Raw genomic sequence first — 15,501 nt, forward strand, 5'->3', positions numbered from 1 at the left:
TGTTAATATTTTTCAATTATTAGTATTTTAAGGGGTATACGATGGACGAATACCTTCAAATTAGACACGTTATGATAAATTTCAATATAACATTTACAATATTTAAGAATATAACATTCATATATTATATTATATTATATTGAACATAAATAATTTGAAAACAGCTCAATTTGATAAGCATTTCATGTAAAAACCACTACGTTATTTCTAAACCTGATAAAGCACATTAACCCAAAACCATGGTTACAAAATCAAGTCTTGTCAGGCATCGTATTTTTTTCAAAAAAGTATTTTTCTTGTAGGTATATTCCTGACGTGTCTTAAAATTATGTATGTTTAATGAAATATATTTTAATATAACAAATATATTTTTTAACTTTTTATATAAGTAAATCAGTTATACGGTAGAATCTTTTTTCATTCAAATATATGTAATAGTAATATGACATTTCATTACAACTGCAACATATTTTTTGCTTACATACCATTACATGCATTTATATATAATATATTTTATAATCATCTACATCTCAATAACCACAATATTATTTATTATCAAGTAACAAGTGAATGAGTTCAAATATAAAAATGTAACAATCAATGATCAAATTATTTTATAATGTTTTAACAATATTATATTGCAATACCGTCAGTATACAGACTGTTTTACCAAGGAAAAAGGCAGTAACTCACAAAATTTATGAGATTGAGATATAAATGCCATCCGTTAGATAATTTTGAAAGCTTTATATTCTGTTCTCTTTAAAATCAATATTATCACTAAAATACCGTTAAAATCCCTAGTGAAAAAATAGAAATCTGCTAAAATAATACACATCTCTTAGCAAAAGGCAGTATTTTTACGTATTTATTGCAGTTACTGATTGTTTATGAATTAGCTTATATTTTAACACCTTGCTTATAAAAAATATCACCGTTTTTTTATTAATTCACAGTACTAAAATATGAAAGGAAAAAAAAAACATTATGTAATTTATCTCGAAAGTGTATGAGAATCAGTTACTGCCTTCTTCCTTGGAAGGACAGAAAACCGATTCACTGGTATAGGGAAACTTCTCCACGAATTTCAACGATCCATCGGATTTCAGGATAGCTGTCATTTAACGCCATCCGAGTAACCACTAAATGACTGCACCTGTCCAACGGTTTTTCTCTTGCTGCACAACATGTCCGGTGAATTGCGATTGAAATTGCAACGGGACTGACAACAATACTAGCAACAATAATTAACTTTACGTTGATGACGGTTTTGATTATAATACCATCATTGATGGCCCAGCGACTTTTTAGGATAATATTATGTTATTGTAAAGCATACACGAATTTCACCACGAAATTCACAATGGAAACAGAAATTAAGAAATAAAACTATGATAATAAATAATAATATGAACTATGTAAATAGGTATCAGTCAATAAAATTTCATAATTAATATGAATATCATAAAAAAAAAAATTTCTCTCTAAACACTTTATGTAGAATCACTCTAAATACATTCAATTTATGCTAACTGATGTAAAGCCATGTTTTTTTATTTTATTTTTGTAATCAATTATTAGGTACATTATTTATCATAAGTGCTTCTGAAATATTAGCGCATCTGAAGATGGTCGATCCATTTAATTTCAATTTTATTATGTTGAAGGTTCGTGAGATAAGTTGAAAAGAGAATTTTAATAAGTCTGTTCACGATAGCTCTACTTTATCAATAAGAAAGATTTTTTGAAATTGTATTTGGGTGATTAGTGAAACACGTGTGAACACTTTTAATATCCGTTCGTTTGAGTTGATTATATTATAAAGTCGTTAATATAAATGTTCATGCTGCAACGCGGACAACTTGTGACTGTGTTCTTGACTTGAGCCGGGATGCTACAAATTACTAAGATATCAGAGATATATAAGTATTAATATTAGTATATATATAGTATAACTGGCTTATATGATGAGTTGAGATATTTACTGAATCTTTTGTGCATTATTTAATAATATACCTACACTTCACAGATTCTAAATTTTAGAAATACGATCTGCAGGTTTCAAATATCCGTGTGTCTTTCGTCGTCAGACTCGACAAAATATTCAGTGTTCTAGTAATGCACGAGATGAAAACAATTGACTATAGTTTTTTTTGTCTTTAATAGGTGAAACAATCGAGGCGAAAACGCACGACAGGGTGACCATGCTGTTCAGCGATATCGTTGGATTCACTTCAATATGTTCCACGGCAACTGCAATGATGGTCATCAATATGCTCGAAGATCTTTACAGCGTGTTTGACGAGTTTTGTGGACAGCTTGATGTTTATAAGGTAATAATTTTGATTTATTTATTTGTATTACCTGTATTTGATAACTATATATAAATTGTCAAGCCATATCAATGGGACAGAAAAGGTAGCTGCTATGAGTATAGCATAAAAACCACTAATTATTAGTATAATCACATAGTTATTGAAATGAAATGAAATGAAATGAATTAACAACCTTAAACTATAGATACATCTAGACGCCACCCGTTGCATTGCTAAATGAAGCCGCGTGCCTTGCGTTTGGTTTGTGGGCGAGCGAACGCATTCGTCTACAAATGTTCGAGACCATAGACCATTTCGCTAGTGCTCGCCCAAAGTGCTCGCACTAGACGCTCAGAATGAAAATATAATTTTCTATTTTTTTACGTTATATAGTATTTTTAAGCGGTCAAAATGCAACCATTAGGTAAAAATATCCATAATTTAAGTTATTTTAAAGAAACACTAGGTCACTGATATTAAAATATATAATAAAATACAAATAAATTATCACGAACATGTATCACATTACCTATGAAACGTAATACCATCTTCTTGCTTATCAGTACGGCTACCACATTTTAAGACAACACACAGAACAATCTTTTCTACTTAATTAACTAAAAATATTTACCATTGACTTTATGTTTTACACAAAAAATATCAATTTTAGCAACTCGAGCTCGCAAGGTATCGACGCTATGTGAAGCGTTTCGCCCCAATTTTATGGCGATACTTTTGGAAAATAGCTCACAGATATGTAGACCTTTTATCTTACTCTAGCGCGTGTCGCAGAGATTGTAAGGGTGCCGAATACTTTCTCACTCGCACTCATGCATCGTTTTTGTTCAGGCCTTGTTAACAACTTTATACTATCAACAATAATTCAGGATCAAGACGACAGTAAATATTTCGAGATGCTTTTCATTACATCATCATCATCATCATCATCGGCCGGGGTCGATTTACTTCTGGATGTCTTCCCTAGAGTCTGTCTTCTATAAGCTGGCGTGCAGTTTCCCCTCCCCCCTTCCCGCTTCACCATTCAGCACTGCATTCCCTTTTGTTCCCTCCAATTGAAAACTAGCAATAGTCGAACGCGATGACACAATGCTCTCCGTCCGCAAACGACGTGATGTGAACGCCAGTTTATAAAATACAGACTCTAGCTCCGTCCACTTTTTAATTATTTGCTACCATATAGGTACATCTACGAGATTCATAAGTTCGTCATCCAGCTGGTTTTATGGCGTCGCTGTAGAGTCTAATCAGTGTTTCCCAACCGCCCCATTTCAACACTTCAAAAATCACCAGCCCCCCCTCCCTCTTCTATCATAATTGTATAGTTAAATAATAAATTCTGAAAAAAATGAATTGCTTCAAGTAAAAATGCAATAGGTAATAATATTTTTAATTTAACTTTCGTGGGCAAAAATTATGTATATTATATTATTTATGTACAACTCAGAAGAAAATTAGTACAATTTTTGTGCTATGCTTAATCTTCAAATGTGTTTCAAAACGACCTTTTTGCCCCCCAAAATATTGAAATTGCTCCCCGGTAGGGCGTACACCCTACGTTAGGAAATACTGCTGTAGACGTTTAGTCCCTCTTGGGTACCACTGTATGGCGACATTTTTCTAGCCACCGAGCAACATGTACAGTACATGCCATTTCATCTGCTTAACGACCTATATCATATCGCGTAATCATGTCTGCTTCTTTATCCATTAGTTATTTGTGATCTTTCCGCATTATGCCAAACATGCACCTTTCCATGCCACGTTGTGCTACTAGTAATTTTTGGATTTCTATTACATTTTTTTTTAATTTTGTTTGTCCTTGTTGTTTGTTTGCTTGAGCTTTGTTTTTTTGTACTTATATTATTAATTATTCATTATTAATTAAAATCTTTTATTTTTATTATTTCACCGTGCTCTTCTCTCAAATGGGCACTTTTCATTTAGAGAGTCTCTGTAAATGCAGTTAAAGCACGCTTTTACTCCTAAGACATTCCCAGGAGTAAAAAAACTACTGATGCTTCACACCAAACGTAAGTGTCTTGTGATACGCTCAATTAAGACCAAGTATAGTTCAGGGCAGGTAGTTTTGAAGGGCTTCATGTCTATGATGTTTATTTTGTAATTTTTCTGCGTTATGCCCAACATGCACCTTTCCAAGCTACGTTGAGCTACTCGTAATTTTTGGATGTTTCTTACGTTTAATATGCATACATGAACGTTAGTAGCACACATTGGTCGAACACTTTAGGTAGGTACTATTAAGATAAATTAATGGGTACCTACTTAGTCACTTTTTGATAACATACCTACTTATAAATAAAAACAAGCATTTTAAATTTTCTTCCGAATAGTTCTCAAACATAGGATTCATTATAAATTTATGATCATACCTAGAATAAAAATAAAACACAATAAATTATTATACTGAATAAATATAACATTACAGATGTGTCCGTGTTTACATTTGCTCTGTTTACACGTTTCATTAGCTTTCACTAGATTATTGTGAAAATAATTGCATAAATGCGTAGTTAGTAAACTCAGTATACATCATCCTAGTATCGCATACTTACTGTGTGTATCCGCTTTTATAATCGTCTACGATATCGTATTTAGAATCTATATAAGCATTCATTGTTCATGAGTTACAATGAAAATGTTTACCAGAATTTATCCGAGTGTCCCTCCGGGCTTATCCGCCTCTACCTAGATCCCAAATCATTAATTAGTACACAGACGTCCAACACAGACATTTGTATAGATAACAATAGGAAAGCCAGTTCATGTATTATTATATAATATGAGGCAATCAAGAAATAGACCTGTCATTTTTAATGTCTTCGTTCTTTAGTATACGATGCGATCATATTTGATGAAGATAACAAGTAAATTCGATATACGCAATTAATTTATCATGTAAATACGCCATAGTATTAAAGTAGGTACTTATATTATGTATTAACTGTCCAATTGCTGCTTAATGCTATGAGTTTACATCGACCGATAATCTGCAACGAATATAATTAGGTATATAATATTATTATAAAATGACCGAAAAAGGTGCGTCTTTAGAAGCGTTTCTTTGTGAGGGATGGAAACAAAAATCTAACTTTGATTCTGGACAGATTTATTTTAAAGGATTTTTTTCATAATTTTGAAAAAAATGGTAAATGTGGAAATGAAGATTTATTAAGTATAGTAAAAATGTCTCGACCTGAATTTTGGACGCATTTTTAAGTAATGGAATATGGGATGCTAAATAGAAGGATAAAAAAAGATCTCGATCAAAATCCTGGATGATTTTTTAAAATACACTTTATTTTATATTGGAAAAAATCAGAAAAATGTTTTTATTATTATTATTAACCATGCACTTGCTTTTTCGTACTAGGTGGTTATTAGTATTTTGAACAATCGCAAACGCCAGTCTTTGAGAAAATCACATAAATATATTGTGTGCTCAACGTGAATCGAACCCGGAGGTCCCGGATGGAAAGCCAGCGCTTTACGCATTGCACCACGAGAGTCACTTAACAACAGGAAAATGGAAATATTTAGGGAAGTAAAGCGAAACAAATAAATTGGCGTGAATTCTGCACGAATTTTGGTGATATGTTAAATAGCAGTATTAAAAATGATTTTGACTCTGATTTTGGATATTTTTTTTCATATTATAGAAAAAAAAACAGGAAAATCTACCTATATAAACCAAAATATCCACTATTTTGCGTATAAAAATAAATATTGTTATTGTAACTATACCACAATTGTTTTTGCTTCCCTCTATCAGTCTTTGAGAAAATCACATAAATATATTGTGTGCTCAACGTGAATCGAACCCGGAGGTCCCGGATGGAAAGCCAGCGCTTTACGCATTGCACCACGAGAGTCACTTAACAACAGGAAAATGGAAATATTTAGGGAAGTAAAGCGAAACAAATAAATTGGCGTGAATTCTGCACGAATTTTGGTGAGATGTTAAATAGCAGTGTTAAAAATGATTTTGACTCTGATTTTGGATATTTTTTTTCATATTATGTAAAAAAAAAACAGGAAAATCTACCTATATAAACCAAAATATCCACTATTTTGCGTATAAAAATAAATATTGTTATTGTAACTATACCACAATTGTTTTTGCTTCCCTCTATCACCGTACATTTATGTAGGCCGCATGCTATAATATTAAAACATTTTACCAGCTAGATCAGGGGAGGGCAAACTGCGGCCCGCGGGCCGCATGTGGCCCGCCAGGTATTTTTTTGCGGCCCGCCATCATTAATTGTACTTCTGATTACGAATAACTTTTTTATAATTTTTTAAAAAATATTGACAATAGATTAAAATTTGAAGAATTTGTTGTTTTGTAAATGTATTATCTCAGTACGTCTTCCTTGCATCTCGTCTACACTATGTTACCACTTTTTTCTACGTTGAACATCACCGTGACACATTTAAATACTTTTAACTCCGCGTTGCAAGGAAACAAAATATATGCCCATGATATGGTAAAAAGTTTGAATGGATTTCAATTAAAACTCAAGTCATTCCTTCGAAAAATATTGAATAACAACGTGGACCACTTTCCAACTTTGAAGTTGCTGAATATACCAGAATATAAATTTGAAGAATATGGTAAAATTATTAAAGCTCTGAATGACAATTTTTCACAAAGATTTGGTGAGCTACAACTTGATATTATTGATCTGCAGTGTGACACTGATTTAAGAGAATTGCATCGTCGTGAAGAAATCTCCAAATTTTATAATGCCCTTAATTCAGACAAATTCGACCAACTTGGACCTCAATAAAAATTCTTTACGGTCAAATATCTCCGATACCTATTTACAAGCAGTTTTGAGAATATCAACTACAAAATTAACACCTGAATTAAAAAAATGATTTTTTCTACTCATTAATTTCATTACAACATTTTCACAACAACAGTTTCATTCTTCTCATTAACTTTTTGTAATGTTTATTTTTCGTGATAATAAATAGTGTATATCTAAAAATGGTATTTTACTTGCGGCCCGCCGCTCATTTTAAATTCTTGAATTTGGCCCTCCATCCAAAAAGTTTGCCCCCTCCTGAGCTAGATGCTAGATATGCGCCAGTGGCATTGCATGGTTTTTGTTTGTCTTGTTATTTTTGGGTTCACTCGGTCTTTTGGCAGGCCCCGTCGAAGTCCGCCTTTATATATTAATATTGCATGGTTGGTAATACTGTTTGAAATTTCAGTATATGCATGCTATTGTATACAATCAGTGTTTCTCAATCGTTTTTGTATAGTGAAACCTTTTAAGCGTTCTGTAAAATCATACAAAAATCATGCTTGGTTGACAGACACTGAGATATAGAGGAAGTAAAATATAACATAAACTGTAGATAGTGACATAACTATGTAATCAAATTACTACTGTTTTATATTTTTACTGTCAAATATTCTGTAACTCATGACCAATTATTTACATTGTATTATGTCTCCGTCGTTTTTTTATTACACATTAAAATAACATATGTATAATTCACATATACATACGGACAAATAAGTAGGCACAAGTAGTAAGTATCGCAGGTAACAAAAAATACTATCTTCCGGTTGCACTTTTTATAGTGGACTGTAATTGATGATGAGTGAACCATTGTGATGGTTTTTTTTTAGAATAATGATTAATAACCATGTCCTTGCTTTAACGTAGAAGATAGTTGTTTGTAGTTTTGAACAATTACAAACACCCAGGCTTTGGAGAAAATCGCATACATATTGTGTCGACACAGAGAATCGAACCCAGAGATTTCGGGCGGAAGGCCATCGCTTAACGCACTGAACCACGTGACCCACCCACCACCATTGTGATGGTTACGTCAACGTATGTGAACGTTCGGTCGAATTCAATGCCAACGCGATCACGACGCGGTTTGAAGCGATATAAAGCAAAGCGGTGCGAAGCGGCTACGTTGTCCTACGTGGCCAGTCACCAGTTGGTAATGAGTCGGCATCGCATATTCATCATGGACGGGCTTTTTATTTGGAAACTCATATTTTAAATACAAAATATAATAAAATATCTGTCTCACAGAAGTGGAACTAATATTATATATTTAGAAAGATACCTTCATGGAGAATTCTATCATTTTATATAAAGATATTCAATGAGTATTCGCAGCGCGCCACGTTCGTTCGCGCAAAAATATCAAACTAACTTATCGCGTCGCTGACGCCCCGCGCCGCTTCGCATCGCTCGCCGGGTATTATCTGCACATAGGCCACTCCACATGCACTCCATGTTTTTGATATTTCCGTGCCGTTCCGTTCCGCGTCGCATCGCATTCGCATCGACTTCGCCCATGTAAAACGCCGCGTAAGAGTACAAGTTTCACACTATTTTACACTAACAAAAGTATCAATGCATTGTGTATGTGACGACAGTCCAACTATTTAATTTGTATTCCTTTATTCCTTTCTTACTTATTTAAGCTGATCATTCAAGTCCACGGCCGACTGCACAACCATTTTCTAACATACTCTCTTTAGTCGGTCACACTCAGCCTCTCTGCATCTCTCCACCCATATACTTTAGGAGCGACCCAGGTGCTTACTAGGGCCCTTTCACAAACCTTAGGGAGAGTTCTAGATCATTTATTCCCTGTGATCATAAAATATTTCTTCCCATATAAAGCTTAGTTACTTTCACAATAACTATATATAAGCGATATATAACTGAACTCAACTTTCGAGTTCCATTCCTTTTAAATAGGTCACAATGTTTCGATCTGTCTCGTGAATGTCGCAAAACCCATGGCGCGGGCCCACGGACTGGTAGTTTTGAGGCATACATAATATGGATACATGTATATTTTATTTAGATGCTGTATAACAGGCATGCCCAAATACCCATAAGAATTGATCGTGAAAATGTGAAAAGCGTGTATGTACACTTGGTTGTAGATGATATTATTGTAATTTTGAAAAGAAAGCATTTACCGTTCCTATTTTTATTTTCATGACCTACGCATCTATTCTATACACAAGACTGCTATAGTGTGTAGTATGGATGCGCAACTTATGTAAACGTATAATTTTTAAATTAAACATGATAAAACCTGCGTGACTTCGACGTATCACTTGATTCGAATTGCATCACTCAGGGCTTCCCGCAGGATTAAGAGAAAGAGAAGGTGTAAATCCCCACGCTTTATTCTGAGGCGTAGTTTTCCTTACCGTTACGCAGTAGGCTTTTTATATAGCATAAGATTAGTTTTACGATGAGTGCAATGGGTACCCAAAACAAAACCAAAACTCAGTATTTCTTTGTGATGGTGAAGGACAAAGTGTCATTGTTATTTGTAAGGGTAGTTCTGTCAGTGATCTCAGCCAAATACATTTTTCGAAGTTATACTTCTTTAGGCGCGTTTGGAAAATCAGATCAGAGTGTATTTTTGGCGTGTAACATGTAACACATAATTTTTTTTCACACAAAAATAAGCGCACTCAGTTGAATTGGAACCACCGATTGCTCGGTTATCAGCTAAACGCACTACCACTATGCCACAGTATGATACTCCAATTGTGACGATTATATAGTATAATTTTATAGTTTAGAATTGTTCCGTTGGCTAGACAGCGAATTTATTATTGTCGGCCATTTGCAATTCCTTACGTAAACAAACTATTAAACGTCATAGTGGCAGTTGTTAATTTAAAAATAAAAACAACGATAAATAATTATATAATTTGATAATATAAGTTAAATTGTATAGAAATAAACCAACGGCGTTCCAATAAGCGGTCCTTTTTCTTGAGTGTGTAATTTAACAAGATAATTAAGAGCTAGTCAAAAAATCTAGGTTATTACAAGTTTTGTTTTGTTACGCCAAAGAAGTATAACTTCTAACGCGCGTACATAAGTACATACACCGATTTTTACGGTAAAAAATCACAATGGAAGAGTGTAGTAAATAACTACTGTCCGTGTTAATACTGGAGAGTAGATGATAGCCTTCTTGAAGTTGGAGATGCTTGATATAAAGTATTTTAGTCCTGGAAATAATTTTAATTATTACCTACTATCAATTGTATTGCTCTACCTAGTAATGATATTTATTTTAGACAACCTTCATGATAATTTATTTTGAACAGGTAGAAACAATAGGAGATGCTTACTGTGTGGCAAGTGGACTTCAGGGAGCAACGTCTACCCACGCGCAGCGGATCGCATGGATGGGCCTCCGAATGGTCGATGCGTGTGCTGATCACCTCACACATATGGGAGATCCAATAAAGGTAAATTTATTCACATTTTCACACCTATCTACTCTAAAATTATTTCAAAGAGTTATCGATATCGCTGCAAACGAAAGCTAGATATATAAAACCAAATATTCAAAAAAAAAAAAATTGTGCTTACGCAATTTCTGCGGTAGTTCGAATTTGAATTGGGAATCAGGACATGATATGTCAATTCAATAAACATGTATTAATGTCAGTACTTTACATGGAGATTTTATTGAAAAAACCTTTATTGTATTCATATTTTGGACTATTTTTATGTAATATCAAATTATAGGCAACATGGGTTGTAAAAACTGTTATTTAAATTCAAATAGATTAGTAAAACTCTTTATTATATTATTTAAATGATTTATACAGTTAATTTACAATATCACAAAAATAAATAAAAACTATCAATTTCAACTTAATCTTGAGATGTTTATAGCTCAGCCAAATATCAAAGCATTTTTGTGCATCCAAATAATATTTCTGCAAAACAATTCGTCAAATGATTATTTTCCGACTGCTTTTCTACAAGGCATGCTTACTTTTCACTCTCTTGAATCTCGTCGGTCTCTTCTTCCCTTGAAACACTTTTGCTTGTTAGCGCGAGGGATGGTTTCCAATCCTGGTGTCCTAATAAATTTGAATTTACATGCGCCAGCCAATTACCTACGTGGTCGCAGCCATGATTTATTCTGGATCGGAACCGTTTCCTCGCGTCAAGCCTATCAGGCACGATTAGCGAGGGATGCAAGATTAGTAAATGTGCTCCCTAAAGACGTAGATATTTTCAGTGGTGTACTTTGCATTTTGTTTTTGAGACTTTATTTTTCTGTGTAAAATTGTATGTTTTTTTGTTTTCAAAATTTTATATTTCTGTATCTTGAATTTATATAAATAAATAAATAAGTAACCTGGAAGTAAAAAATATAATACCTACCTTTAAACTAACGTCTAGTTATTCAAAGAAAACACGGCTAAAATTAAAACTTTGGATACAAAATTAAAGATAAATAATAAATAAAATATCAATTAAGAGTGATGGATGTAAAACATAAATATCTTCTGAAATATTTTTTAAATTAATCCGTTGATTTTTTTTACAAAATATAATTTATGCACATTTTTAGAGCTATTTATGAAATATTTCCTACCTCAAATATCTTCCGTTCTCTTGTTGGCAAAATATATGGCCTCTTTTCAGAGAATTTTCGTAAGGTTGTTAGTTTCAAGTTTCCTATCTCGATATAAAATTTTTGCCTGAGTTGCTGAATTGTTCAAAGTTTCTTAACATACAACAGTTTCTTCAAGAAGTCATATTAAAAATGTCGGGAAACGTCAAATTTGGTAAACGGGGAGGCCAAGCGAAATCAGAATTTCTTGAAATTACTCACATAGAGGCTCCATTGTTGCACTGGCTGTGTGCGTAGTGGTTTCATCCTACTGAAACTATATATTATTAAAATTATTTTGTACTACCCGACGTAAAAGTTATCGGTTATCGTCACGAACAGAGCCCCGGTGATGATTTCTGGATGACCCTTATATGGACCAATAGCTTAATAATAACCAATATGGACCGATAGCTTATCAGCCATAACACCGGACTAATTAGTGTTTAGTTATAATTAACGTTGATGCATCGCCATAAGATTGACCTTCCTAGAAAAATTTATGGAAGACTAAGTCTCTAATCATATTACGACTAAGAGGTGTTCTGACAATAAAATTCTTACGGTACTTTCATTGGGTTAATATCGTCACTATTCTGGCAGAAGACACTAATTCGAAAAAATGACATATTGAGTTAGTTATACCAAAATGTTCATTAAAAAAACTTTAGCGTCTGGAAACCTTCTTAATAAATAAACAGTCTTTATTTTAAAGTCATCCTTTTTACGAATACTTAATACACTCACGTGATAGACCATTTCAAGCATTTTAACAACTTTAAAACTAGTATTCTCCAGTTGGTGTGTTCTGCCAGAACAGAGACGATATAATAATGTATAGATCATCTAAAATAAGAAAACGATTATTTTGACTCTGTTTTTCACACCATAAGTAGCTTTTATAATTGTGTAAAATTTATTTTACAAATTTAATATTATATTTTTTTCAAATCCATCAGTTTCAGTTGGACCACACTTTATAACGTATTACCTTTCGATCAATATAGTTGCAAGGAATATTGAGATTTTTCTATATTTGAAAAAAAAATAACTAACGGCTAGTCGGCAAAGCGATGAGCGGCGCGCGCAACTCAGACGTATAACCGTATAAACATACAACCAAAAAAATACTGTTTTTGAACATTTTCACACATGGTTATACGTTTAAGTTGCGCGTGCCACTCAACGCTTCGCGCGACTTCGCCCACGTAAAGCACCCCGTAAAAATAATGAAACAAAATAATGATGATTTTTGAAAAATATATCATGTTTCCTACAGATGCGGATCGGTCTTCACACGGGTACAGTATTAGCGGGCGTTGTTGGAAAGACTATGTTGAAATATTGCCTATTTGGCCATAACGTCACATTGGCCAACAAGTTCGAATCCGGCTCTGAACCTCTGATGATCAACGTCAGTCCAACTACATATGAGTAAGTGCATTACTGAACCATTTTTTGTCGTTTCATTATCAAGTGTACTAAAACTCTCATTGTATTATAATTATAATATATAGGTATATTATGCTTTCCAACTCCTGTGATTTCTGTGTATAGTTTAATATATTTATCCTATTCCAGGACCTACTTCCCAATATTTTTGCGTAACATACTTTTTCGAACTTATAAATTGCCATATTTTTAGAAGTTACCTATGTCATCTTAAAAAATGATGATGCACTTATTTTTAATGTTGGCGGTTTTAATAATAGTACATATTATCGTGTTATATGAACATAAAAACCATAAAACGTTTATTAATTGCATGTCAACAAGCATATTGTTTCATTATAGTTAATAAGTCATAATCATAATCTATATTATATTAATATCAGTTTATTTTATTAAAGAAAAAAATAGATATTTTATTCGATTACTGCAAATAATTATGACTTTAAATGATTATTAATCAAATATTGCAGTACAAATAATTCTTGCACTTGTTTCAGAAATCATAAAGGGTTTTTAAAGTTTGAGTTGATAATATTATAATTTAACCGTTTTTTAACGTTCAGGAGAGACTAAAAATCTTGTTAATATGTGAGTTTCCGTTCTCGGAACACGATATACATCATATTATGTGAAAGAAAATCAGTCTAGTAAAAGGGTGTTTATATCAATACTATGATTTATATTACGCGGGTTTTATAAAAATTTGTATACATAGTTTTTAAGCGGTTTTATTTAAGCTAAAAACAAGAAAACTAGTGTTCGATTCCAAAACATTTTTAACGAAATGCGAGTTTAAAACATGGCTATTTTACGGTATTTCAGTTGCAGTGATATTGTTACTTCTTTTAAATTTATTTTTGTTTCTTTTATTTACAATTATTTCAAACAGGTGGCTGGCCGACTCGCCAGGGTTCATTATGGAGCCACGGGAAAGGTCATGTTTGCCGAGTTCCTTTCCGCCGGACATTCCCGGAACGTGTCACTTCCTGCGAAAATACCTACACCCAGGTGTTGAGGAGAGTGAGCCGCAGGAGGTTCACATAGCTACAGCCCTGAAAGACTACGGCATAGGAAGCAGTCCGGCCGGGGAAAACTCGGGCGCCGGTGGAAGCGGGAACGGTCGCGTGCCCTCGGAGTAGCAACGCAGAATGCGCCCGGGTGCGCATCTTCCCCTAGGTCTAGCTAAGAGAGTTTCCGGTCTACTTGAAACTGATTTGTAGTCGTAAATTTATAGTGATTTTCCGGGTTTCTTTTCATTGTTGTATAAAAATAAAATAATACGCCTCAGCGAAAAACAATTTCTCATTTTAAATCATTTAAAATTTTTACGAATTCATTTCGTAATATTTGTTGGCTTAAGTTATAATTTCAACATTGAAGTTAAGCGGCATCCACCAAAATCCGCCTTGCACTACATCTCGGTCTTAATCGAGCGTTTTGTGGGACCTTACAATTAATGATGTGAAGCATCTGAAACAATAATTGGATTGGGAGTGTCCTGAGAGAAGATGCCTCAAGACTTAAGTTGCTACGCTCAAAGTGAGCGCTGACTGAGTTTAATGAGTTTATTTTTATGCAAAGTGCCAGGAAGAGAAAATCACATGGAAATTACGAAAAGAAAATGAAGTTCCGTTGTGTATACAGCAAAAAAAGCGAAGCTAATCATACGTACAGCAAAAATTATGTGAAGAGATCTTCACATTTAATTTCAACAATGGCATAGATACACACGTACAAATTTAATTATAACCGTATTTCATATGAAATTTTTCATTTAAATAATCCAAACTGGTCGCCACAAAGGCCAACTATAATGTTTATTAAAAATAAATGCGGCGTTTTACTGTGGACGTGAAGATGTCTTCACATTATTTAGTACTTAGGTATATTAGAATTACTTATTTTGGTTAATTCTCCATGCTCCTATCTCCCATTTACACTTTATAATAAATTAAACCTTGGTAAACTCATTCAAAGCACAGTTTAGTATGTAGTGCCATCAGTCTTGGGCATCTACTCCTGAAATAATCTCCCAGAAATAATCTTCTAATACTTAATATTCAAATGTAGGGTCTGTGAGTGTGAGGCAGGTTGGTTTGGAGGGAACTATTAGGTAGTCCGCACTTTAATCTGACGTTAAGCAGCTACATTTTATTATTATATATATATTTTTAATATGGTTGTGTTTTACGCCTGTATATATCTAGTGTATATAAGTTGAGTTCACTAGATTAATAACTAAAACTTGTACACTTGAATGATT

At 33.3% G+C, this 15,501-nt stretch overlaps 1 protein-coding gene across 1 annotated transcript in view; it reads left to right on the top strand.

The window, feature by feature from the left end:
- Positions 1 to 14,850, top strand: part of Gycalpha99B (guanylate cyclase 1 soluble subunit alpha 2) — a 245,936-nt gene extending 231,086 nt beyond the window's left edge. Inside the window, exons 11-14 of the mRNA XM_085960885.1 lie at positions 2,167 to 2,333; positions 10,480 to 10,623; positions 13,066 to 13,220; positions 14,128 to 14,850. Coding sequence (XP_085817011.1) covers positions 2,167 to 2,333; positions 10,480 to 10,623; positions 13,066 to 13,220; positions 14,128 to 14,377 — 716 coding nt within the window. The 3' untranslated portion in view covers positions 14,378 to 14,850. The remainder of the gene's footprint in view (positions 1 to 2,166; positions 2,334 to 10,479; positions 10,624 to 13,065; positions 13,221 to 14,127) is intronic.
- Positions 14,851 to 15,501: the final 651 nt, after the last annotated feature.

This window comes from Rhyacophila brunnea, unplaced genomic scaffold (genome assembly GCF_057557595.1).
Source record: "Rhyacophila brunnea isolate RB1 unplaced genomic scaffold, BYU_Rbru_1.0 scaffold_12, whole genome shotgun sequence".
Taxonomy (NCBI): domain Eukaryota; kingdom Metazoa; phylum Arthropoda; class Insecta; order Trichoptera; family Rhyacophilidae; genus Rhyacophila; species Rhyacophila brunnea.